General features: G+C 34.3%; 4 protein-coding genes across 6 annotated transcripts; 2 read left to right on the top strand and 2 right to left on the bottom strand.

Moving 5' to 3' along the window:
- Positions 1 to 4590: 4590 nt before the first annotated feature.
- LOC111013899 (zinc finger protein GAI-ASSOCIATED FACTOR 1) lies at positions 4591 to 7415 on the bottom strand. Its single transcript, XM_022288449.2, has 3 exons — positions 6561 to 7415; positions 6266 to 6480; positions 4591 to 5552 (listed from the first exon to the last, which is right to left on the bottom strand). The coding sequence occupies exons 1-3, from the start codon at positions 7106 to 7108 to the stop codon at positions 4825 to 4827; spliced, it is 1491 nt and encodes a 496-aa protein (XP_022144141.2). The 5' UTR covers positions 7109 to 7415; the 3' UTR covers positions 4591 to 4824.
- Positions 7416 to 12408: 4993 nt separating this feature from the next.
- LOC111013986 (putative membrane protein At1g75140) lies at positions 12409 to 14920 on the bottom strand. The gene has a single exon (XM_022288566.2). The coding sequence runs from the start codon at positions 14576 to 14578 to the stop codon at positions 12617 to 12619; it is 1962 nt and encodes a 653-aa protein (XP_022144258.1). The 5' UTR covers positions 14579 to 14920; the 3' UTR covers positions 12409 to 12616.
- Positions 14921 to 17990: 3070 nt separating this feature from the next.
- On the top strand, positions 17991 to 23187 carry LOC111014058 (uncharacterized). Of its 3 annotated transcripts, XM_022288661.2 has the most exons (7): positions 17991 to 18157; positions 19021 to 20319; positions 20416 to 20822; positions 20901 to 20976; positions 21522 to 21877; positions 22588 to 22686; positions 22784 to 23187. In XM_022288661.2, the coding sequence occupies exons 2-7, from the start codon at positions 19065 to 19067 to the stop codon at positions 22952 to 22954; spliced, it is 2364 nt and encodes a 787-aa protein (XP_022144353.1). In that variant the 5' UTR covers positions 17991 to 18157; positions 19021 to 19064; the 3' UTR covers positions 22955 to 23187. The 3 variants fall into 3 exon arrangements, with proteins under 3 accessions (XP_022144353.1, XP_087984410.1, XP_087984409.1); XM_088128284.1 differs by having other exon boundaries at positions 19018 to 20822; XM_088128283.1 differs by having other exon boundaries at positions 19021 to 20822.
- Positions 23188 to 24827: 1640 nt separating this feature from the next.
- On the top strand, positions 24828 to 26039 carry LOC111014014 (uncharacterized). Its single transcript, XM_022288608.2, has 3 exons — positions 24828 to 25359; positions 25449 to 25664; positions 25867 to 26039. The coding sequence occupies exons 1-3, from the start codon at positions 25132 to 25134 to the stop codon at positions 25897 to 25899; spliced, it is 477 nt and encodes a 158-aa protein (XP_022144300.1). The 5' UTR covers positions 24828 to 25131; the 3' UTR covers positions 25900 to 26039.
- Positions 26040 to 26706: the final 667 nt, after the last annotated feature.

Below are 26706 nucleotides of genomic sequence, written 5' to 3' on the forward strand. Positions count from 1 at the left end.
AAAATGATTACAAAGTAAGCAAAATAATGACTTATTCTTAATTAAAAAAATTTAATTATAATCCATCATACCAGGAATTACACTTTTTTGTACGCAACAATACATCTTAAATCAGTAAAAAAAAATATATATTCAAACAATTTTTTTTGTCGGTGAACTTTTTCCAACAAAATAACACGTGACAGTTTTTATTTTGTCTAATGATCACTAAACTTTCAATCTTACAGTGCAAACTTATAATTTAATCTAAAGAGAAAATTCACAAGAAAACAAAAAAAAGGCAAAGTTGAATTACTGTCATGAAATTAATTTATGATCTTCATCGACATCTCGTGGCTTTCCCTTCCATCTCCCTAACTAACTACACGTCGGATTTTTTCACACAGACGAAACGACATGTCATTAATTTTCAACTCTCTTTTTTTTTATCGAATAATTTCAATTTTCAACTCGCTGATCTTCACATGAAAAAGCAACCACAGCTTCCTTCAACTTTTTCTTTCACTTTCCCCTCCGCCGCGACGGAGCTCCGTCCATGGCTGCTGCCCGCTTCCTCCGACTGCGGAGGAACGGCGGATCGAACCGGAATCACGGGGGTGAGTTTTTGTTAATATTCAGGCCCGGTACTCGGTACTCTTTCTCTATTTCAACTTTTTTTTTTAATATTGCTAATATTTACAATTTGTTTTAAAATAATGCTAATTCGAAATTTATTCCAAAAACTAACATTTTCCAAATTCCCGTTTCTAAATTGAATAATAAAAATAAAAAATAAACAAACTGGTAGGTCGTCGTCTCTCATCAAGCTAAGAGACGATATATACCTTTTTTAACAATAATAATCATTTTCCTACTAATCTTGAAATTTTAAGTTTAAATCTCCATGCTTTCATTTTTTTAATTTTTTTTAGTAAATAGAATGTTATATTGTAATCGTTTTTCCTTTTAAATAAATTTTACTTATAAAAAACTTTCTTCTCTTCAAATAAAATAATTATTATTTAAAAAGCGTTAACCTAGTGCTAAAGTGGGCTTAGTTAACTTAGTAGCAGAGGAATTTCTAAAATGTTATTTTTAGAATAAATTGAATTAGCATTATTTTTAAAAAATAAATTGTTATATTAGCAATATTAAAAAAATCCCTTCTGTTCCCTACATTTTTGTTTAATATTTTCTTATAATTTCTAAGAGAGAGAGAGAGAATTTCAACCTTTTTATTTATGTAATTCAATTATTTTTCTTTTGGTAGCTTAATATAATATAATCTTATTTTTATTTTTTTACTTCCAAAAAAAAATTTTAATCTTTTCTTTCAATTTTAAATAAAAACAATTTCACTCCTTATAGGCTTTTATAGATCTAGAGGTATGGTGGTCGTTGATTTACACATTAACACAATAGGAAAAGAGAGGAGTTCGCTAATAAAGACAGATAGGTCACAATTGCATTATGGTGCGGTCAGAGTAGATATTATATTTTTTAGAGTGTGCTTCTTAATAGCTACATAGCATTTGGTGTATTGAGATCTAGAAATATTTTGTGATGAACGATAAGGAATTTCACTAGGGGAAGATCATTACCGTCTTGTCTAAACAAATATTAAAAAATCACATTCAATATGTAGGTATTACTGTAAAATCACTATATACTTGCAACAATTACAAATTGTCGCCGTGAAATGCATACAAAACATAAACTTATAGAAATGTTATTAGAAAACCATACTACATATATAGAGTTTGTAACAATCATAGACTGCTGCATTAGTTGACCATAAAAAAAGATTCAGTAATAATCTAAATAGTTGTTTATACAAAGTTTAAATTTAAGTGCTATGATTTTAAAATGTAACTAATGTAAAATTTTATGGACTAAAATAAGATCTAATAATTGAACTGTTTGTTCGTTGATCTCTCCATCTATTCAAGCTGGAATATCATTTATGACTTGTTGATCAAATTTGGTAGATTTGTGTTCTAACATAAGAAATTTTTATCTTTGAGGGATAATATCATTTTTTTAAGAGTAGGGATAATATTCAATTACTTGGCATCAATACTACATTTATTAGAATTATATTTTTTGTATTTTTTTGTTACTCTATTGACTTTGTTGAGTTATTAATTTTTATTATTCTTATGTTGAATTAATTTTTATTATTCTTATTTATATATATATATATAATTTATAGGAGGAAAATTTAAATTTATAATTTTTTTAATTTGGATTATGTTATTTTTATATAATTTCAAGCCTTTTATTTATTTGAAAATATAAATTTATTTTATACTAATGTAAATATTTTCAAGAAAGACTGAGAAAATTTTAAAATGTGTATTTAATGAGATTATAATTTTCAGAAGACAAGACAAAAACCAATAAAAAGTAAAGATAAAAAAATTGGTAAATGATAACCAAGCCCCACTTAGAACTTGGAAGGCTGCCAGATGCCTTCCACGTCATCTGGTTGACATTGACCAATGCTAAGGCTCAGAAAACAAAAACGACGCCGTAAGCCTGCCGAACACCACGTGTTATTCTCTGACGTAGCTGAGCAAGCCCATAATGCAGCAAATATTGCCACGTGGAAATAGCGGACCCACCATAATAAGTGAACTTGACCCCACACGTCAAAGTGATGTTGGTGCCAGCTCAGCACATTAAATACCACGTGGGGAGCTGACCCCACTTATCGGACCAGTCTACCGCTCAATCTTTGTTCCACAGGGACTGTCTTTCTAAGTTGTTTTTAGTGAGTGAAAGTATATATAATTCTATAATAAATTCTAGGATTCAATTATATTAACTTTGTTTCATTTCTGCCCTGATTTTTAAAAGAAAAAAAAATTTAATCTCTTCATTATACCTTGAATTCATTAATTCTAGTGATTGATCTCTGATGTTAAATATAAAAGAGAATATGAGTATTGTTGCACAATTTTTGTTACATAATTGATTTGGTTAATCAAGTGCACGTCAATATATTCGAAGTAAATAACGTTAAAGTGTGTGCATTTGAATGATGAGTAAAAATAAGAGAAACTAAACGTTAATTTTGTTTTAATGGGTTAAGTAGGTTCATGTTCCCAGTATTGAATTTGATAAAGTTTTGATATATTGAAGAACTTACATATCTACCTCTTTTTATTAAGGTGAATCAATACAATTAAGAATAAGCAAATCATAATGTGATTTACTACTAGTTGTAAATCGTTTGGTAAGGTCGTCACACTAAACACACACCACATAGTCTCAAATCTTTTAATGGACGTGACTTTTTAATTAGGACAAGTTTTAGGGTGTGGTGTCACGTAATTGGCTACACCTTTAGTTACCATGACTAAGTGATGCCTAATGTGACATTATTCAGCCTCGTACACTCGATAAGATCTCTACTAAAAGTACCTAGATTCACTGAATAATGTAGCTTTCTGATTGATCTTTACTTCAAGTTGCTATAATAGGTATGCTTAGGGTAACATTTCAAGTCTTACACTTTGGCCAAGGACATCAATTAGCTGCCTAGACTTCGTGCTAGCTAGCATTTTCTTACTTGACTGATACGATAAGATTTTTAACTAGAAAGCTTATTCAAATCGTTTAACCTCGATATATATAGTGATCAAGTTGTTAGAAGTAGTGAAACAAATTAAATATCTAAACGAACCATGTTAAACTAGTAGAATCATTTCCAAGTAAATATATAATATGCTATTTTAAAAGTTTTACCCACAACAAAAATAATGGTCACAACCAATCCAAAAATAACACAATAAGGTAAACACACCTAGCTATTGCGATATTCGTATCGTCAATAGTTCAATTCGTATCTTTTCAAAAAATATATATATGGTTGGTTGAACTAAAAAAAAGAAAAACAAACATGTGCTACGTCTTTTTTTTTCTTTTTCTTTTTTTTTTAATTATTGAGTTAACTAAATTGATACACAAATTTATTATATTTGGACCACATACACCAAGAGATTTCGACCATTCCAAAGGGACCAACTTAACTTAACCTAAATTTGCCCCTTTTTTCTTAACTTCCACAGAAACTTGTGTTACTTGTTAGAGAGAGAGAGGAGAAAGCGAGAGATGTGAGACAATTGGGCTTGTGTGTGAACCCTTTCAGTCATAAATAAGGGCTGATTTTGACTCTTCAATTAAATTTGTATATATTACATTTATGAAGAAAATGATAACTTTAGTATCTTGAATTATTATTTATTCTAGCCTATGATTTATTGATTTCAAGAATTATTTAATGTCCCTGTAGACTTATTTTTATAAATCACAGATTGAGTTTATATACCAATATTTTTATGTCACAAATTTAACAAAACACATAGACTACATAAATATCTACATGCTTAATTCAAACATTTTGATCATTTGAAAGCAAAATAAATCCAAAATCAAATATTGTTATATCGTGCATATGATAAATATTTGTGGAAGTATGATTCTAATATTTGTGAGACACATATCCCGAGATCTAATTTTGTGTGTGAAAATTGATACAAGGAGTAACAAATTAAAATTTCCCCAAAATTCAATAAGAACAATGGAAGAGCATTTTACGAAACCAGAGAATCGAAATACAACATTATTTGAAAACATATGGAGCAAAATTAAGAATCATCCGTAACATTATTTAAACAAACTAACAAAGTTAAAAAAAAAATGTACAATTTCTCTTTTTGCAAATTGTACTACCCAAGTGGTAACCAGCTAGCTGCATGCGTTTTCTGTACACCAAAATAAACAACACTTCCTATATAATATATGACCAAATATATAATCCAGAGGCCACAGTCAAGTTCATCAACCGGACCCGCCGCCGCCGTAAGGTGAAGCAGCATCCACGTCACAGCTACCGCCGCCAAAGGACGTGAATAGAGCAGAACCGCCAATGCCAAGTCCAAGCAGATCCCGCGTGGTGGGCTCGGTTCCAAACGCTGCGGATTGGCCCATCATAAGGTCTGTTAAATCGGAGTTGAGTCCTAGCCCGAGTCCAGCCGTCATGGAGATGCCGGCGGCGGCGGCGGCGGCGGCCGTGTCTTGGCCGTGAGATGACGACATTGACAGCCCAAAGCCACGAAACAAAGAGGCGTTCGAGCCCGTTACACCCATTTGGGCAGCCTTCTGCAGCAGCGCGGTTGCGGACATGGCTGCGGGCTGTGGCTGCAGCTGCGGCGATGGCAAGTAATGTGTTGGATGGTCCTGGAAGATGGACGAGCCCGAGCTTCTGCAGGAGAGGAAGAGGGACGTCGAGAGAGTGAGCGATGTGGGCTCAACAATGGTGATAGCGGTGGCGGTGGACGGGGGATTATCGACCCAGTCCGGGTGGCTGCCGGAGGTGATTGGCTGGGGTGGATTGGGATCAGCATTGGAAATGACGGCAGGAGAAGACGCAAAAACACCGGCAAAAATGCTTGTACGGCCACCGATTCCACCGCCGTTGATCGGGTCGGTTACGTTGGAGGTGGCCGAAGTTATGCTTGTGACTGCCGGTGTTAAAGGCGGAGGTCCGATCGGGTTGTCCGGTTGCTCTGCAACCATAAAATCCATATGACGAATTTCCCATACATTACAGAATGTTGAACAAATTTTGGAATCAAATGTGTGACAGGCTGTGTCTAAAGAATTTTTAAATTTTCAATACAAAGGTTCCATAAATGAGACCATTTCAACTCATTAAACACAAAAATTGAAACTTCAGGCATGTCACCAGGCTTCAAGAACTAAGCTTATTAATATATATCAAAATTGTAGAAAAATACTTTAAAATTTCAATAGACAAAAAAGGGACTTCACTGTCCCATCCCAAGGTTTATTTAGGGTTCATTGGGTAAAAAAGAGACGTAATGATTTAATGAAAGACCCTTTTTCTCCATCTGTTTTTTCTTGTGATAATTTTTTAATTGATCATTGCAAACAATTAGTCCAAGAAAAAGTTAATTAAATTTCTGAAAACAGCCAATCCCATCCCACAAAAGAACAAAATCTTGACGAGCAGACAAATTAAAGGAGCAGCCCAATGAAGCATAAAGCCAAGAGGAGAGGCTGCTTCAATTCAACATAATATAAATTTTGGTGATCAGGTCAAACAATAGTCCAACTTCAAAAAGAACCCCTGAAGTTTCCAGTTGCAGACAACCCTTCTTTGGCAATATTACTTTTTCCAAATCAAGAAATTAAAAAAATAGAATAACATATATACATAGATAGAAGCATAGGATGAATCAGTGAGCATTTAATATACCTGAGCTTTGAATGGACAAAGCAGGAGATAGTACAGTAGCCAATGGCGTGAGGGGCGGTGGAGGCGGCGAAGAAGCAACAGCGGCGGCTGACGCGGCGGCGGCCAGTGCATTGGAATCCGAGCTTACGAACGACAATCTCGTTCGTGGCTGGGACCGACCGCTCTCCTCCGCCAAAGCATCGCAGAACGCCCGATGCGTGATGAAGCTATCCCTCCTTTAAATCAATAACAAATATTAAGAAATTGGAACAGAAATGAAGTTGAAACTTGAAAGAGAGAATTAATTTGAGAATACCTAGAAAACAAAGTTCCGCAATCGCATTTGTACTCTCTGGTTCCACAGGTTTTCATGTGCGCCTTCCAATCCGATTGCACGGCGTACTTCTTGGAGCACCGCTCGCACTTCCACTTCTTCTCGCCGTGCTTCCTCGAGAAGTGCTTTTTGATGCCGGTTAGATCGCCCAGCGCCCTCGCCGGATTGTGGTGAACGCAAGACGCCTCCGGACAAACGTACACTCGTTTCCGAATCTCTTGGCTCGTCCGCTGGCGGAGCTTCCAAGGCAAGTTGTGGCCGCGCCGGTGGAGCTGCAGATTCTGGTCTCGCTGGAATCCTTTGTTGCAGATCTCGCACACGAAGCGGTTCGTCGCCAGAAGCGATTTCGGCGATAGAGCGATCACCTCCGCGTCCGGATCTGGCATGCCGGGAAGATTCCTCTTCTTCTTCGGCGGAGCCACGGCGCCGACGATCTCGATTTGAACTCCCGGCGATGAAGATACCGCAGCTTCGTCCCCGGAAGGAGTGGAAAGCGCCGCCGGTGAAGAATTGTTCTCTGCCGCTACCATCGAAGATGATTTCGAGCCCTAACTTTTTTCCGATTTAAGAAAATATTTATAGCCGCATAAAAAAGAAAACCAGAGTACGTAGAGATGTACAGAGCATTATCTGGTTCGAGTTTGAAGTTAAAATGAATCCGGTGATTCGACCGGTGGCCGGAAAGTCGTGGTCCTGTAAGGAGACGGCCACTGCACAGTTCACACTCGAGGAAGAAGAGAGAGAAAGAGATGGGGGTTGAAGAAAGAGACAGAAATTTAAATTTGTGGGTTTATTTTATTTTTTCTTTTTTGGTCAATTAAAAAAAATGAAAAGATTAAAAGCGGCGCGCTAACCATGGTTACATTTTCTAACCCTGGTTGGGGGAGGATATGCCGTGGGCCCCACGGGAAGTCTGATCTTTTTGTCTGCTAATGTGTTGTGCCACGTGTCCGGATCTGCGGGTTTATGATTTTTGTCGGGCCAAGTGGGACTACCCCAGCCGGTGCTTGTCGTCTAGTGAAATTTATTTTATTCGATTTTCTTAAACCGTTCTGCCAAAAGACGATTATACCCCTATTTGGCCACCTTCCACCTCGCGACAGGGGCAGAATCCACCCAACCGTCGGGGCAATTTGGTCTCTCCCGCAAGCATGCGGCAAGGGTGGGTTCGGTAATAAAAGGCGGTCACGGGGACAATTCGGGGCAAATGATTTAGAAATGTTGTACGTTACAGTACGAAATGCCGACAGGTGTCATGGCATAACCCCATCACGTGTACACATGAGAAATCGAGGGGTTTTGATTTAAAAAAAAAAGAAAAGGGTTGCAGATCCAGTAGTGTAGGTTTGAGTGCATGTTATAAAAACTCCCTACTCAAAAAGTTAAATATCCTTTTTTGTCTGTTGTTTTTTGTGGGGGCCTTTATCTGGATTTGGGTGTGAGGACAGCTACGGAAAATAGACATCACCTATTTTTCAAAAGTTACAATCATAATAAAACACCTCTAGCCTCAGGGGCTTTTTCGACATTTTTCTTTCTTTTCTTAACTTTTCTGACCTTCTAAATATTTAGGTATTTATCGGTCAACTCTCGTTTTTCTGGACTAACCTAAATTAGATTCAACGATTATTTTTGTCAATAAAAATATCGAGGTCTTAATTTAATATAAATGTCAATAAAAATATTTATTAAATATCGATGTTTGATAGATATTTATGTATAAATTAAAGAATAAAATATTTCAATCAATAATTAGTATTTTTCTATTTCTAAACAAGTTAGAAATTATTAATATTAATATTATGTATATATTAGTGATATTTTCATATTTTGTTGAACTTTTTGTAGTATGATAAAAATATTGATTTGCCCTTCGTGTCGATGTCGAATTCATGAATATATGAAAATGTCAATAGAAATGTCTATGCGTTGACAAATATTTAATACTATGACTCAACTATTTAAAATATGTATTTTCAACTAAAATATCATGTATTTGAACCTCTACTCCACATATGGTACTAAAAAAGTTTCTCATTTTTCTACTAAATACAATTAAACTGTTCACAAGGGAAAGAAAAGGTAAAAAAATATACATATACATATATATATATATTATTTAATAAAATAAAAACTATCGAATTTTTATTAATGGTAGTATTTAGATGAATCCACCATATGTATTTAAATATTGTTATTTTACTATTTGTAGGGCGATGTTCCAATTTGGACTTGTCATCAAGATTCTATTAAATATTATATTATGGGGAAAAACGACTTTTACATCCTAAATTTTGTACTCAATTTTTATTTTGTTGTACAGTTTCAGTTCCAATTAATTCATCTTTAATCTTAAATAAATATTGTAATACTTACCATTATTCTTAAACTTTTATCTGAAGAATTGTTAAAAAAATATTCTCACGTGTTTAATAGAATATAAAATAGAGACATTGTACCACATTAAGCTTAATCTTTGGAGAAGGCCAACAATATGCTTGGCTGGATTTTTGTTCATTGATTTGCTTGGACTTTATTTCCATTGAAATCTTAGAAAATACAAAAAATAGTGGGTAAAAATATATAAAATGGAACATAAACTAAAAATTATAATACTTATCTTAGTGTAACGTTGGACCAGTTGGAACTGTAAGTCCACAATATAAATAGATTATTTATTTCTTCATATTTTTATTTGTAAAGATGAATGCTAATATGCATTTAAAATTATTGGTTTCCAAACTAATAATATTTATAGAAAGAGGTTCGTTCTTTTTAAGTATTCATGAAAATTGTTTTGGATTTATTGGAAATTGTAACTGAAAAGTGACAATGGCAATGGTGGAAAGTGCGCAGTTAATAGTAATTTTTTATGTACGAAAGTAATATTAATTTCCGGCAAGTGCATACTAGCAGCCAATCAGTGGCTGCCACCAAACTCCACAAACCATAATTTTTTTAGACTTCAAAAAAGAGGAAAAACAAAACAGTACCAAAGGACAAAATGGGCATTTTTACAGATTAATTAGTTTTACTTTAGGTGATGTTTAATTATCCAAGATTAGAATGAAAATGGGTGAGACTGTTCATTATTAGGTATTATTTACTCTAAATTCTATGGAATCGAAACAAGAAATCTATAGATGTGTTTACCAAAATTTTAAGGAATCGAGATAGAAATCATATATATAATAATTATTAAGAATACTATTTTATTATTTGTAGCTAATTACAAATACCAATTAATTAAAAGATGTACTAATATTTATTTCTGTACTATTGATAATAATGAATTTTACTTTAACAAATTTTATTAAACTTCTATTATTTGAGTGCTCCTTTAGTTCGGTTCTTTGTTTTATCTGAAGGTAGCGTAATGTTAGAGTTTACTTGCTTTGCTTTTGGTTTCACCCCACCTCATACCAATGGAGATAATTGTCCTCTTTTACAACCCAACAAATAAAACTAACGACCTATTGGATAGAGATAGGTACCAATTATCACTAAGTTATACTAACTTTAATAATTAAAATTAAATAATTGATACATTAAATATAACTTTGTAATATTTTATAATAAAATCACATCTACCAATAAAAGTTATATAATTTTTTATCATAAAAATAATTATTGATAGTACAAATAAACAAAGAAAGAGTAAAATTTTCAAACAATTAATTAAAAGTGTAACTTTCCCTAGGCCGTATGATTATGATTAATAGATGAGCCAGGAATGATAAACATTGTAAAATGGTTGTTAAAAAATTGAATAATGAATGGAAATGTAATTGACGAGGTTTTAGGAGAGGAATGTGATTATAATAGCTTTTATTAGAAGGTACTTGGTGTTGGGTTTGTAACGTGATTGCAAACAAAGTTCCACATTGGCTAGGGAAACGAATGATCATGTGTATATAAGAGAGGACAATTATCTATGCCGCCCCAGTTCGTTGTGTATAGAATTTGTGTTAAGATTTTTCAAACCAATTTAATTATGTATTCGACGGGATATATTATAAGGCCGTGTTGTTATGCCGAGGTAGAGATTAACTTTCATAAGAAATTGCAACATTTAAAATTTTTACTTAGGGTGGTCATAGCAAAGAGGGTAGAAATATCATACAGAGTAATTATTTGTAAATTAAGATGATTTAAAAATTATTTCCCGTGTTTGGTTTGAATAATAATTAAAAAAAAATCCAATCTTATTTGAAATTTCATTTTGTTCCAAAAAAAAAAATGCTTTCTTTTATTTTATTTTCTTCCAGCATCCTAACGAAAGATTTTGTTCATTTATTGATTGGAAATCCACTAAAATTTATTGGTTCAAATCAGTTAGGAACTTCAGATTATTTTATTGAAATTCTGGAATTTAAAATCATTCCCTTCTAATTCTTATAGCATAAGGGTGGAGTGCCAAAAATTTGTAGCAAAAAATTTCATAATAAATAGAAAAATTTTATATTTTGCTTTTTATGCATAGAGTATTTAAATTTTCAAAATTTATAGAATAAATTATAGAGAATTTTAAAATTATAACTTTAACATGATCTCAATGGACATATTTCTCTGAGTAAAAGATTATAAATTTGAATCTTATCACCTCACCTATCCTAAAAAAAAAAAGTAGCTTTTAGTTCCTAAATATTCATTACCGAAAATAATTTAGTTTTAGCATTCATTCATGACTACTAAAACTAAAATTTTATTTCAACTTGATAATGTTTGGTTGATTGTAAAAATAAAAAATAATAATAATCATCATTTGAGCATAGATGTTTAAACAACTTGTGTCTTCCAAAATATTTATTTCAAGAAACAATTTTCAGAACAAGATTCTTTTCGCCTTGAGTTTTCATTAATAACTCACTCTTGTCGAGTTTTTAAAGATGCACTTTTACTCTAGACCTATAAATATTAATTTATTACAAATATTAAAATCACAAAAAAAAAAAAATATAACAACATTTGTTTGTCCTGATCAAGTGATCTATGAGAAAATAACACATCCAAAAGTTTGACAAAAAGAAAAAAAAATTCAAATCTGTTTCGACCTCCAAAATTTTCAAAATTATGCTATTTTAATATATGAATTTTCAAAATGAATGAAACTAGAAAATTCAGGATCCAAAAAAAGAATAAAACATGAGAAAACAAACTTTTAAAGAACAATTATGTAACTAATTCTTAATTAAAAAAAAAAAAAGAACTGTAACGGCAGTTGTTGAACAAGCCCTTACTCTTTGATGCATCCCAGGCTGGGAATAATTTAGAACAGCTGAAAGAAAAAGCAAGAAACTCCAAAACCATCCAACCAAAAGCCCAAGAAATTACAAGTGTTAAAATGCAAGCAAAAGCAGAAAGGCAATGCATCATAATTCATAATAGGGAGAGATTTTTTCACAGTGATCAAAAGGAGAAACAAGAGGAGACTGACAGATAATCATCGCAATTTTGATTAACTTTTCGAGTTGCTTAAACTTCAACATGGATCCCTTTTTTCTCCTCTTTGCAATAATACTCTTCCTAAAGCCTGTGGGTCTCTCCTGCTGCTCTTTGACCTCAGAATCCTATCATTGCCTATAATGTTCACAAAAATCATACCACAAAGAAAAATTAAGTTGGTGAAACCCATCCAAATCGACCAAACCCGATCCGTGTCACTGTTCCCAAGGTTGTTGATAGGCTACACTTTACACTCAGCTAGAAGAACATTATACAGGTCGCTACAATATTTGTAGACTTATGATTCTTTCTATTTCTACTCGATGTTCATTCTTTGATACCATGTGAATACCATGTTAAACAATCGATCCAAAGGAGACAAAAATGTCAAAACAAAACTTGCATTATTTCACTTTTTTTTTTCTTTCTATTCCTTTGCATGCAACTACAAAACAGAGATACAGATATATAGCGAGATCAAACCATTCATACCGACCAGCAAACAAGCAATCGGGAAAAAGGAAAAAGTAATCAGGATTCAGGAACTTGAAACTCTTTGAAGCAAAGATTTCTAGCTGATACCTACTTTTCTTTTAACTGCTTTCATCCACCACCTGATTGTTTGCAAATAGAGGCTCCCTTCGTTTTGGAAATCCTGGAGGTTCTAAAGGGGAGCCCCTGAATTTTAGCTCGGACGCTGCTCTATAATTCGGATCAACTGCAGCTGGTCTTGAGTTATGGTCACTTGTCGTAGGTGGCCTAAAGGAATTTGTTGCCCCACCGGGATACCCGGTAGGAGAACCATAACGTCGTGGTGGTCCTCTCAGGCCGCTGCCACCTCTGAGATCCATCATATCAGTACTCCTTGAAGGAGTGTCTATGAAAGATGATCGCTCACTGGTTCCAGTTCCCAGTGGAGCTCCAGTAGTAGGCGAAGTCGCAGTAAATGGATCATCAGGTCCCCATGAAGTGAGCGCCTCCTTCTTCTTGGCAAAGAAATGCCAAGCTCCAAAGAGAAAGAGTATGAAAAACAGAACAGGGCTTGTCCACAGCATTGTATTGAACTCCCCTTTAAAAATTGGAAGATTGGAGCGATACATGCCTACATATCCACCCCCGAGTCCAAGAACCACAAGCTTTTCACGGTCACTAGATATTAAGGGTACAAACTTTCCTTCAGACTCTAAATCCAAATTCTGGTAATTCAGGAAAGATGACCTGATCTCATCCACAGCAGCAGAAAACAGAGGTCTAGGTGCACCGACTCTAGCGTAATGCTGAGATGATACATTGAAAATGTGAACCTTCTCATTGCTGATCACAAGCAAATAACCCTTAATTGCCTGAAAGACAAGTGGTTCATCAAGCTCAAACTTCCTTTTAGATCTAACCCTGCATTTGAAGTTCATTATATCTCCCAACAACAAAACATGAATTAAGTCACCAGTCGATGTAAAACCATATGCTTTAGATCGTTCTGTGGCATCAAACACATAATTCCGAGCAAGAGAATAATTCAACCCCTCACATTCAGACTCCCTAAGTTTCATGCTTCTCAAATCCAACGAGCCAGCACCACTTTCTGTCAAGAACAAAAGCCTCTGCTTCAAGAATGCTATTGGCTTACTCTCCGGCATGACAGAACCATAAACTGTCCCATTCTCTCTAAAAACCTTGATTTTTCCCCTGACATCTGAAGATAGAATGTACCTGGTTCTCCCAACATGATGCACTTCCAAGATGGAAATTGGCGATTCGTCTTCCCTACCATCAGTCGCCACAAATTCCACAACATGTTCCATAAAAAGTGAATGTGACTCCTCCCCATTCGATCTCTCCCAAATCCGATGCATCAAGATTGCCCCATTCTTGTGCCCGGTAACCAGAAGGGTTTCATTCTTATAAATAGACATATATGAAAGCATCGTCATGATCGGCGATTCAGACTTCGTACGAAGCTCAACCGCAACATCCCCATTTCTCGTAAAGACGTAAACTCTCCCTTTCTCATCCCCCACCACAACATACTTACTATGCCCCTCAAAATCCCTAAATGGCAATACATTAATACAAGTAGCATCAGAGTCCAGTTTCACAGCCGACAAAAAGTGGAACCTCTCCGACCAAAATGGGCTATATTTGGTCACTGAAACGGCTCTCGTTCTATCCCCATCTCGAATCTTACTCTCCAAACCGCCATCTCCACCATCATTCAGACCATCTTCTTTCCTACCGCCTAAACTAACCACCTCAGGTACTACCCGTCTCGAAGCATCAGTATTCGGTTTCTTATCTCTAATTACCTCCGTAGGAATATCAGATAATCTCATCTCCAACTTAGAAACTACATCGCTAAGGTTTCTCACTAACTCCTCGAGATTTTTCAGTAAATCACGCTGCCTAATTTCAAAAGGGACCTCGCTTTCGCTTTCGCTTTCAGGTTGATTCTGCTCAAAGGAGCTGGAACTACATACAAAAACCCTAGAAACATGGGGAACACCAAAAACGAATAGAAAATAGATCAAAAGGAGCTTGCCTTTCCGGGGATTCGCCATTCAAGAAGCTGGGAGAAGCTCTTCAACAACTCGCCATCCACAGAATACTTAAATCGGGGATCTCTGATTCCGTTCGGATCTGGGTCACGAGTGTTTCGCCAGAAAATATAAAAATACCTTGGTTTTCCTTTTTGTTGTTACGATGAATCTGTAAGAACATAGAAGTTACTACAGATTGAAGATAATTTGTTCGACTGTAATACAAAATCTGAGGCGGGTGTTTACGGAAAGCTAGGGCTTTTTGAAAAGGGTCGTGATTTTAGAGGAAATCACGTTGTTCAGTCAAATTTCTTCTTCCGACCAATTTCGATGGAGGAGTGAGAAAGGCGAGCGGTTTACTTTGGTCAAATTCCGGTCTTCGCCTGTTTCCTCCTCTATCGCGAGATATACACGTGGCATCAATGTTTTCCTTTGGAAAATTCGAATTGTATTTTATGTTATATTAAAATGTTAAATTACCATTTCAGTCCATTCATTTTTTCCAATAAATATAATATTTAAAGTAATTGTCAGCTCTCGGTGATGTTACAATGTTAGAGACGTTTCGAAATTCGACAGATCTAATCTAACAATGCCTATGTAGATCTAATTGTAATTTTTAAAAACGTTGATTTTATTTTGCACGTGTTAGTATTTACTGTAATTATTGATTTTAAGAATAATATTAGATCTCTACTACTGAATTAGGTTCCTGTTAACCAAAACTAGCTCAAGTTAAATGTTTATTCTTAATAGTTATATTATTATTATTTTATATTTAAATTTTAAACTTGCTACATATATATATATATATATTTTCTTTTTCAGTCTTCAATATAATTGATATTGCCAACTCGAACCTAGCTTAATTAGTTAATGTATGTATTTTCGATTTGTATTCGAATTCTCCACCCCAATATATCGTTGTACTAAAAAAATTAATTGGTTACGTTGTTAAAATAAAGCCAAACATCTAAGACCCAGAAATTTGTTTCAATTAGCATGTAACATTTAATGTTTGAAGTTTTTTCTTTAAATGAAATGAATTATTTTCTCGTATAGATTGTTATAGTACAAATTACTGACTTAAAAGTAAGTATATAAGTTTTTTTAAGCAAAATCTAAGAATAGAAATCCAAATTTAATATTTTCATAAATATTTATTTTATGTTTGTCATTGTTCTAAAATTTAAATATGTTTGTTGGGTATTTATGCACGTTGCATCAATTCCAAATAGCTCGAAAATAGTGGCATTGAGTTTCTTGATCATTTGCCTAGCTGTCACCCATCAGTAATAAGAAACGTAAGGATTGATATATAAAATAATTATATTATAGTACTACGGGAGTACCATACTCTATTTGTTAACACTAAGAATATGACGGTCCCACATTTTTAACATGCTAATGTGATAACCAGTGACCGAAAGGAGTATCTATATCCCCATATTAATATCATGGATTCTTTTGCCAGGTTGGATTAGAAGGTACCAACATGGCTAATAAAGTTGATGGGTAGTGGAATAGATTAATAAAACAGGGTATAAGGACATCTTTTGCCATGTTAGTTGTCTCAATGCTGCTTGACATTAATGCTATCGTCTTCTTTTGCCATGTGTCATTTGTCATTCAAGAACATCATGAGTATTGGATCATATTAAATCAACGAGTATGATTTTTTTTAGGCAGAGGATTATAGTTTATTTAGGGCCAAATTGATAATTGTATTGTATAGTTATTTATGTATAATTTTTAGAAGCTATAAAAAGTTTGTTACGCTTCGGCAAGTTGTGGTATAAAATTAAATGACCCTTGTTCAAGATTAATATTCTTTGGTTGTGATGTAGATACTTCTAATAAATCACCATATAGATAAAAAGGAAAACATTTCACAGGACACATAAAAAATAGTACACTGTATATGACATAGAAAATATAGTACATGCTCCTTCGTCCCTCCCTCTCTCTTTTACTTTATCTTTATAGATATTTTAGCATCAACCCTCTATTTGGTAGTCAATATGAATCGAGTAAATCAAGCTTGATTTACTCCTCTCAATTTTGATAGGTTGCAGTTCAATTCCAAACCCTGGTTAAAAGTCATCTCAAACCAACACATTTACTCTAAAGACAATGAACGTTTTATGTTAAATTACAAGTTTAACTCATATAGATTATGCAATAGTTTTAACATTTTTTTTTCAATTTTAAAATTTTCAATTTAGTTTGCATATTATAAAATATGTCCTAAAAACATCACTAAAAAGTAGATAATTATTTTATGTAACGTGTTTTTTAGATATGGTAGAGAAATGATGACCTAACATTTAAAGAGAAAAAATGTTATACTATTCTCAAGTTGGATTGATCGGTTCGATATTAACTTTGGCTAAATTGTCTCAGACCAACACATTTATCTTAGAAGGATAAACTAGAAGTAAAACAACGAACATTTTTACATCAATTTACGGTCTTATCTCTTATAGATTTATGCATGGTTTTAACCAATCTCTATTGTTTTAAAACATCCATGATATCACCAAAAGTAGACAAATATCTTACATTACATGTTTTCTTTAAACGTGGCAAATCTAGAATTTTTGTTGAGGATCTTAATATACCTAGTAAATGTTTTTTTTTTATTTTTAAACTTGATATATTTATATTTATATAAAGAAAATTTTTATTTATTTTGTAAATAAATAAAATAGTTATATATATTTTATATATAATAAGTAGAAATATATATATGGTAAGTATAAATTTTTAACAAAAAGCACATGTGGGAAGATACATACCCTAATTATAGGGGGCTTGGCCTCGTGATCCACTATGTCAACGTGCGTTCTTGAAAAAATAGGTTTACTATTAGGTAACAATACTAAGCATTTAAAAGTTGAGGGAGACTTGAGTCCTTATGTCCAGTGTGTAGATCTGTCTCTCTCAGTAAAGACAATATGATATGACATCTAAAGAAAATGCGCTACAAATTTAATAAATATAATCTACTGTTGTTTCGAGAGATTAACTAAATTATATGGATTAAATTGAAAAGTTTTAAATTACAATAATCAAATTAGGAACAAAATATAAACTTATAAAGACTAAAATGGTAATTAGGGGTTTGTTTGGTTTGATGACTATTTCATTTATATTTTCCATTTATTTATTTTTACGTTTTCAGAAAAAAAAAATGTAATTTTTAAAAACTCGTTTCGAATGCACTCTCCAGCTCTGAGTCTCAGTCTGGTTTTGAAGTCAACAAGTCAAGGCGCGCATTTTATTTCTCTGGTGAAATAATATAAAGATGCGGATCACGATCAAATCAATCGACAAAATCAACGGCCAGATTTAAAATAACGGGTTTTAGAGAACCGGCCGGATCTTCCTCACGCTATAAAAAGCTCGATTTCCCGCCAAACCAATTGGCGCCAAACCTCAGACCCGCTCTAATATCTCTTCTCTTCGGCGAACTAGCCCTAGATCTCTCCCGCCTTTTTTCTCCCACTGCTCTCCCTGCTTCGCCTTCCCTCGCAGATCCCTTGCCGCCTTCGTCGTTTCTCCGCCTCGCCGCCGGCGAATCAGATATTCCTATCACCGGTTAGTCCATCTCATCTCTCACTAGTCTTCTACTGCTGTCTAAATCGATGCAGCTCAATGTTGTGACCACATCTACAAATATTTATGTGTCTATATATCTTTTATCTCGAGTTGAATTGGTTCCTTTCTAGCTGATTTTTCAATTTAGTTTATCAGTTCCTTTTGGGATCTAGGGTTTTGAACGGATCTCTGGAGTTGCGCTGGAAGTTTAGTTGGCTGAGTAGTTTATAATGTTTATTATAATCGAATCTGGCTAAGTTTCAAGCTTCTGGATAGATCTGAATATGTTTGTGTAATGGCTATGGCACTACGAGGGCGGGTATACACGGGCCATGGTTAAGTCGACGCTGTTTATTGTAGTAAAAATGAGGCTTTTTTCCCTTTAAAAAGAGGAACTACTCAATTGGTCAAGTAATGTTGATTTCGGGATATGGGTTTAATAATTTGGCATGTACAAGTAAAGCCAATTACGAATGATAACGTGGTATCTCAGAAGAAAAAAATGTTAATGTGGAGGATCTGCTTGGGATGTTCAATAGTTTTATGAACAACAAATTTTCTTTATTAAGGGACACTTTGGTAATTTTCACGCACTTGCTAGTTACCCTGCCACGGACATTTCTTTCTCCGCCGAAGTTCAAAGGTTCTGAACTATATTGGACGTGCATGAGTTCTTCTAATGTTCCTTGATTTTTCTTTTTGGGGCAGTTTTTTTGAAATTTTTCTTTAATCTGAATCAATATAATTTTACGGATGATAGAACTTCATTATTTGATCCTCAAATTTATCCACTTTGTTTGGAATCATGTTGTCTTGATGAATTTATTGCTTTCATTGCTTAATAAGTTTTTTCACCGCAGCAGAAGCATTATTTTGGTTCCAAAAGGAGAAGAGTTATACTCATCCAATGGAGTTAAGAAGTTACAATCATTTTCATTATATCCATGCCATTAAAGGTGGTCTTATGACAAAAGTTCTAAACATCAATTCCCGTGGAAAGCCTGCAGTAGTGTTTAAGAAGCTTACTGACGTATATGAATTTATAGACGAAAAAGATCAAAACTCACTCCCAACACAATTGTTGAGAGAAAGGTTGGAAGAAAATATTCCCGAGGGTTACAAGTTCAAGGTGGAAACCGAAGATTTCTATGCAGAAAGAAAATTATTCAAAGATGAGCCCACAGTTTCTGATTCTGGCAGTGGAGGTGATACCGATGGACAAAAGAGTGACGTAGAAGTTGATAGTATGACTATACAGCAAATTATGGAAGGCTGCAAGAAAAGAAAGTCGAGGCAGTCAAAATCTGTTGACTCAAGTAAGGAAAAGCTGAGGACATGCTCTAAACAAGAACTAGAACGTTCATGCTTGTTATCTGATGAGGATGATGATAGTGATCTTAATGTAGCTCTTAGCGTCTGGAAATCCAAACTTTCAAGACGCAAAAAATTGAAAACCAAATGTAATGGAAGCAGAATATCTACTAGTTCACAGTGCAGCCAAATAACTGGAAATTCTGATCCAATCAATAGTGATCAAGATCTCCTTCCATCGAGTGCAGACCTACCCATCCCTGTAGACGTTAAAGTTGAAACTCCTGAAACTGATGTGACAGAAATCCAAAACACAAACTACATTATCGATGACCTGTCTCTTCTTTGTGATGAAAATGTAAACTCGTGTCTGAGTTCTGAGTTGTCTCTACTTTGTGATGAAAATGTAAACTTGTGTCTGAGTTCCGAGCCTATTGGAGCTGATGAATTGTTTTTGAATCGAGGGTCCACAACATCTAACAAAGAAGCTGAGTATTGTGTTCTAAACAGTGCATGTCATGAATATTTGGTAGGTGATGACCCCGAATTTCTTCAGATGGTAGGAGAATCAAACACTGAGTGGATGAAAAAAGATAACCTGGAGATACAGAAACCCAATTATTCAGATTTTCCTGCATCGGAGAGCATGGAGGGACGATATGCCCCAAGGTGTCTATCCAATGATAGCATGTCGGAAGAAATTTCCCTGACTGAGGAACAGTGCTCTGGCACTTATATTTCACAAGGTAAATCCATAACACACGAGGCCATATGTCAGAATAATTGTGAAGATATGTCAGAAGAAATATCCCCGACTGAGGAGCAGTGCACTGACACTTATATTTCAGAAGGTAAATCCCTTACACACGAGACCATATGTCTGAATAATGGTGAAGTCCTCAATCATTTGCATGGAATGACTAATCTGAATAGCCTCCAACTCCCAGAGATGAGTTTCGGAGCTGAAGTATGTTTAACCGAGAATGGTTACAAAGATACGTTGGAACTTGATCATGAAAGAAAAGGCATTTCAACTGAAGCTACCAGTGATTGTGACTTAAGAGCTGATCATGGAGAAAGTATTTCAACAAAATCTACCACTGATTGTAACTTAAGCCCTGATCATGAAAAAAGTATTTCAACAAGTTCTACCAGTGATGGTAACTTAAGCCCTGATCAGCATTTGATATCTATTGGCAAATGTCCAGCTCAGGAGATAGAACCGCAAATCTCCAATTTTTCTGATTCAGAAAGAAATACTTCACCAGATTTTCATCTCGATGATTCTATGGACAAGTTTAATCAATTTGAAGAACCAAAACGTCATCCAACAAGGCTGCTATCAACTAGAACTGTAAGTTGAATTTAATTGATGTAGTATTTGGTTTAAATTATGCGGAGGTTGTTTATATTCTTCTGCTTTCACTTTCAGACCATATCTCCAACATCTCAGGAAAGATTGTCCAAGGCTATGAAGTCTATGCGGTTACATGATAAAGAATGCAAAAGTAAGTTTCTAGAGTTAAACATTAGTTAGTCGTGAATGTGGCATGGAAATCTCATTTTAAACCTTTTTTTTAATAATAATTTTATCTAATTGTTTGTATAATATAAAAAAGGGTTTTAATGCCTCAATATGCTAGTTAATAACCCCATATTAAATAGAATGTGAAACCGAGCATTTTCTTGAACTAAAAAAAGCCAAGTTTAGCACAGTTCTTAAAGGGGATGAGGACTCAGAGTAAAACTATGAACTAGTTAAAAGCTTTGCAAGTCTCGTCGCCTCTTTTGGCTGTGCTGTTTTCATCATATGTGAAAGAAAAATAATAATGTAATTCAAAACTTGTTTTACCAGGGGAGCATTGGCACTAATGCATGAAAAGAAAAAATTGAGGGCTCCTTTGATAATTTTTTATTTATACTTTCTTTTTAAAATGTTTTTTAAATCATAGTGAAATTCTAAGAATATAATTATAACAAGCCTTATAGTTTGGAAGTACGCCTCCCCCCATCCCCGGGTTTTTTTTGCCTAATTGTTCTCTTTTCATTTTAGCATGTGGTGGCAAACCATATTTCAAGCAAGCAAATTACAAGGTTGGCACAGCTGAAGAGTGCGACCAGATGAAGAGAGTCTATTCCGATATATTTCATGAGCAAAATATAAGGAAATCAAAGAAGAGAAGTCTCCACTCGACAAGCAACACTAAGGTTCCCCATGGTAGAACGAGGAGCACTGCTGTCCAAAGTTGTTCAGACAATGCCATTGCGTTCACACAAAGACAGATGCAGGACATAGAGAGTATTGCCCTGAAACTTACAAATCAGTTAAAGTCAATGAAAGCAATTGTGGAAGACAGACTTCATGTCGAAGGCAACAAGGCTACAGGTTTCAAATTTAACACGGATGAGGTAACTTAACGTATATGAGAACTTAACTTCATTATCGTTAATTACCTTATTGAAAATGCCTTCCCAGTAGTACTGAACTTAAACTTTTGTTTAATTGCAGTCAGCCTCATATGGGGAAAACTTGCTTTAGCTTTCTTAGAATGTTGAGAAATTGAATTTTTCCATGTTCCCTTACACTCTTGATGTCCGACAAACCTACTGTGTAAAATAATTGGATGTGATCTTTGGAGAGTCTTGATTATTAATTGCATTTGGTATTCATTTGCATATAAATGGTGTGTTTAATTAAGCTTTTTATCCTTTTCCCCCGTTTCCCTTAGTGTTACATAGGATGTATGTAGATGTTAGTTTCCATCCTGCATGCCATGTGTTTAACCAAGTCATGCAATTGGCTTTGGCAATTTTTACTTGGAGAAAATTGACACTAATCATTCTTGTAACAACTTGTGGGACTTTGGTCATGGGGGAGGTTTTGTGGGGAACTTGCCCCTCAGGTAATACACATTATGCAGAATGAATTTATCCTATAATTGTCACTTGGATTCTGGTATATTGGCAATTAGCATGTGAACTTCCATGCAACTTATAATCGGTAGAAATATTTTATAGTTAGACTTAAAAGTGACATTATAGTGACTTTGTCCATGGAATTGGTTCTCTCATATAAAGGTGTTTGCTGTCCTCTCATATATTATTCTGTATTTTGGCAGGTGAGAACAGCCATTTCTGATGCAACCAAAGCAGAAGCAAGTGCGAAGAAATGGCTTTCCATGATGTCAAGGGACTGCAACCGCTTTTGTAAAATAATGGTTAGTTCCTCACCATAATCTTGTAAGAAAAACAGAAGGAAAACACCCATTTGAGGCCTGATTTTTCTTCCCCTAACCGACAAATAATTAATTGCAGAAAACAACTGAGAACGGTTCAACTGCTTCTCCAAGTGCAATCCAGAAGATAAAGAGGAAGATTACATTTGCTGATGAAGCTGGTGGAAAGCTTTGTGAAGTGAGGCTGATTGAGGACCACGTCGAGTCTTTTGTGGAAGCCAGTCCTGAAAAGTATGAAGCAGTCAAGTAACTTCGAAAAACTTTCTTGTATACAAACTTATATTGAATCGTTCTCTTTTAAGATTTTTACTTGTAAATTCCCATGTTACATTTAAAAGAGAGTGCAGCGATTTGATTCGATTCTGCCCGAGGAAATGAGATATTGTATCATCTGGTGTTTTGAAATAAATTTTCATTGTTCTCTTCTCCTCAAATCAAATCAAATCAAAATCATGTATATCACTCTGATATCTTTTTTCTTTATCCGTTCATTCTGGCATCTTTAGCATTTTAAATTGGCACGTTTGCTGCTGTTGCAATGCACTTTTGAATGTTTGAGATTGGTTTAGGCAGGCCTTTTCAACTGTAGAAATCAATTTAAGAGTGCTCTTATTTAATTTGATTACGTTTGTTTATTGCTCATTGGTAATCTGGAGGGCAAGAAAATGGATCTCCTTCGTCCTAACACCATTAAAATAAGCCAACCGTATCAGGTAGCTCCCATCACTTCGACAGTGTAGAGTGCTTCTGTTCAACATCAACGGTCAAATTAGAAAGGTCAAAGCAATTGCCAGCCTAGGTCTCAAATTATTATTTGTCTGCTCGTTTAATAGACATAAAAGTCTATTTTGTAATATGCATTTGAAACTCGGTTATTTGAATCTTATGAACATTAAGGTTGGGGATATTTGGAATGAAAAAATTGTTGATTACAATGAGAGAGAAATGTCGCATTACTAGTAATATGTTTGGGTGCAAAATAGTTTGTAATATATAGGTCAAAAAAATATTTTTGGCCATGTATTTGATTGAAGTAACAATTTATTATTTCAACTTTAGTTAGTTTTTAATGGATAATAATTTAGTCTCTAAATTTTCAATTTAATTCTTGTAGTTTAAAATTTGCAACAATTTTGTCCAAATTATGAAAAATCTCATTAAAATTAGGTGTCAGATTTTTATTTATTATGTATTGATTTAGTCTTTATAGTTTATTAATACATTTAGTCTCTCATTATTTTATCCATCTAAATGTATAAAAGAAAATTTATATATATATAGGAAATTATATTAAATTTTAAAAACATTTTCACTATTGTTACAAATTTTAGACTACATGTATTAAATTGTTACATATTTCATTTCAGAAATTCAATTGTTATAAATTTGAGAGTATAGTGACTAAATCGTTACAAATTAAAGTTTAGGACTAAATTATTACTAGGATAGAATACGCACCAAAAAGAAAGAACCTCACGACCTCTAAAACTCTGGTCACTATGCTAACACCTTGCGTGCATTAGTTAGGAGCATTCTGACTAGACACAAAGCCTTTAGTTATTCAACTGAGAATCATTAATATTTTTCTAATACAATAATATATGAGATGAAAATTTGAAGTCATAATATTTTCATCGAAAATATATATTTTAACAAAGTTGATCTATGCTTAGATTGATCTATAAACATTAAGTAATATTGAAAACTAAACCATAATAAATATTTACATATCATATTAATTTATGGAAAATAATTGGCTCCTCACTAATAAGAAGAAATCTTGTCCACACTACCATTTAATATTTGACAACTCATCATTAAATATTAAATGGTGGTGTGGACAAGATTCCTCGAGGAGCCAAGTATTTTCTTTAATTTATTTGGTATGAATACTCATTTTTTTTAAACATATATTAAAAATTATAACCGGTTAAATTAACTAGTTTCTTATAGAGGCTTTTACCTTTTTTTTTTCTGGTTAAAAATTAGTTGGTGAATTAAAAAAACAAAATTTGAATAGAAAATAAAAATTACAACACTGCCCAAGTTTAGATACAATGTGATGAAATTAAAAGGCTGCTCTGAAAATTGAAATTTAGGGATAAATTTTGAATTTTTTTTTTCTCGTTCATTGTTTTAGTCCAACAAGAAGGTGATGAGATTTGAAGGCTGCCCCTCTCGTCTCTGAAAATGGAAGTCAAAATCAACGGCCATCAGCCATGGTTCTGAATTGGATTCCCCATTAACTGCAATTGTGGGTCCCTTCCCCATTGGAAGCTCTGGCCATGGCCATGGCAATGGCCCCATCACTCCGTAACTGTAACAAACCATTCATTCCATTAATTTCTCATCATTCCCCTCTGCAGAAAGTGGAACATTCAGAACCCCACCAACCAAAATTTCTCTCTGTAAACCGAAACCCTCACCATGAAATCCGAGCTCTCACCGACACCGACAATGGCCGCTCCCACTGGGGACTCCTTCTTCCTCTCCAAGAAGGCCCGCTACAAATTCTGGGCGCTCGCTGCCATTCTCCTCCTCGCCTTCTGGTCCATGTTCACCGGCTCCGTCTCCCTCAAATGGTCCCCCTCCGCCCATTTCGCCCGATTCTACGACCGCCCCCGCAGCCCCGTCTTCCACGATCTCGACATTCTCGTAATCTTTTAACCATTTTTTTACTTGTGCTTCCTGATCTTGATTCCTGCTGTTGAGGGTTTTTTCTTTTTTGGTGAATGAAATCGTAGGAAGTGGAGGAGCGTGAGAGGGCGGTGCGGCACATGTGGAATCTGTACACGCACGGCGGCGGCGCCCGCCTGCCGCGGTTCTGGTCGGAGGCTTTTGAGGCGGCGTACGAGGATTTGATCGGCGATGTCCCCGCCGTTCGAGACGCTGCCCTTCTCGAGGTCGCCAGGATGTCTCTGCGATCTGTGAACCTCGATCCGATTCCGATTAAATCCAAGGTTAGTCCACATTAAAAATTCTTTTTTTCCCTTTTCTGTAGCAATGGCGAATCGGCAATCTTTATAATTTTCTTGCATCTACACTCGAATAGAGATGGGTTTGGAAGATTATGATTTTCACCACAACATCCAATTCGTTTTCTTTTTAATCAAAAAATTTACTATGACTTTGTAATTGAGTTGATGTGGTTATGGTGTGCAGATTGAGGAGCTCAAAACCAACTCTATGAACTGAGTAAGCTGTTGGGCTGTGTTTATTTGGGGGAATTTATTTACTCAAAAAGTTATATACTACATTTAAAAAAAAAAAAACAAAGGAATGTACAAAATTTACCAATATCAACTGTGAAAGTGAAACTACTTTATTTTTCTGTCTCTCTCTCTCTTGTGTTTTATTCAATGGTTATTAAAGTGGCAGCTACTACTTTTGGCCACATTCTACCATTTGTCATACTTTACAACTTTCAGATCTTAATGGTTGAATTAAGAATAGGGATGAGTCAAAATAAACAGCCCAAGTAGAGAAGAATATTATTTCTAATTCTACTCTACATCACTAATTTTAAGCCATACCATTAAATTTTAAAAGGTATTTTTGATGGGTAGCATTTGTAAATATACCTTCTTAGTTTTGCAAATATGGCAAAGATTTTAAAATCTAATTTTTTGGTTTTTTTTTTCCTTTGTTATTCTTAACTTTTTCTTTGATATATAGTGATATGATTTATATATTTAGTATAAAACACATTGATGATACATATGAATATGATATTAGGTGTGTTAGTTATATAACTAATATATCATTGGTATAGTTAATATATATTAATTGCACTAATGATATATTTCATTGATAATATTTTTTTATTAAACGTTTTTAGTGATGTATCAAATATATTAATGATATACTTCATTTTAGATGTATCATTAATATAATTAATATACCTAATTTCACTCCGTCTCCAATTTTAAAATTAAGTTAGACCTGCCAAGTAAAATAATGAGTGAATTATATAATTTTTTTTATACAACATGTGGGGTGGGG

Source organism: Momordica charantia (assembly GCF_013281855.1).
Source record: "Momordica charantia cultivar OHB3-1 chromosome 8 unlocalized genomic scaffold, Mcharantia_2.0 BLBB01000008.1, whole genome shotgun sequence".
NCBI classification, from domain to species: domain Eukaryota; kingdom Viridiplantae; phylum Streptophyta; class Magnoliopsida; order Cucurbitales; family Cucurbitaceae; genus Momordica; species Momordica charantia.

What these genes read in the sequence shown, in the direction of transcription:
- LOC111013899 (XM_022288449.2), bottom strand. Translation starts at nt 7,108, where the DNA reads ATGGTAGCGGCAGAGAACAATTCTTCACCGGCGGCGCTTTCCACTCCT. An exon ending in TGCGGAACTTTGTTTTCTAG is followed by an intron (nt 6,481 to 6,560) that starts GTATTCTCAAAT and finishes ATTGATTTAAAG; the next exon opens with GAGGGATAGCTTCATCACGC. An exon ending in TTTGTCCATTCAAAGCTCAG is followed by an intron (nt 5,553 to 6,265) that starts GTATATTAAATG and finishes TTATGGTTGCAG; the next exon opens with AGCAACCGGACAACCCGATC.
- LOC111013986 (XM_022288566.2), bottom strand. Translation starts at nt 14,578, where the DNA reads ATGGCGAATCCCCGGAAAGGCAAGCTCCTTTTGATCTATTTTCTATTC.
- LOC111014058 (XM_088128284.1), top strand. Translation starts at nt 19,065, where the DNA reads ATGGAGTTAAGAAGTTACAATCATTTTCATTATATCCATGCCATTAAA. An exon ending in ACATGATAAAGAATGCAAAA is followed by an intron (nt 20,977 to 21,521) that starts GTAAGTTTCTAG and finishes TTTTCATTTTAG; the next exon opens with CATGTGGTGGCAAACCATAT. An exon ending in ACCGCTTTTGTAAAATAATG is followed by an intron (nt 22,687 to 22,783) that starts GTTAGTTCCTCA and finishes AATTAATTGCAG; the next exon opens with AAAACAACTGAGAACGGTTC.
- LOC111014014 (XM_022288608.2), top strand. Translation starts at nt 25,132, where the DNA reads ATGAAATCCGAGCTCTCACCGACACCGACAATGGCCGCTCCCACTGGG. An exon ending in TCCACGATCTCGACATTCTC is followed by an intron (nt 25,360 to 25,448) that starts GTAATCTTTTAA and finishes ATGAAATCGTAG; the next exon opens with GAAGTGGAGGAGCGTGAGAG. An exon ending in CGATTCCGATTAAATCCAAG is followed by an intron (nt 25,665 to 25,866) that starts GTTAGTCCACAT and finishes TATGGTGTGCAG; the next exon opens with ATTGAGGAGCTCAAAACCAA.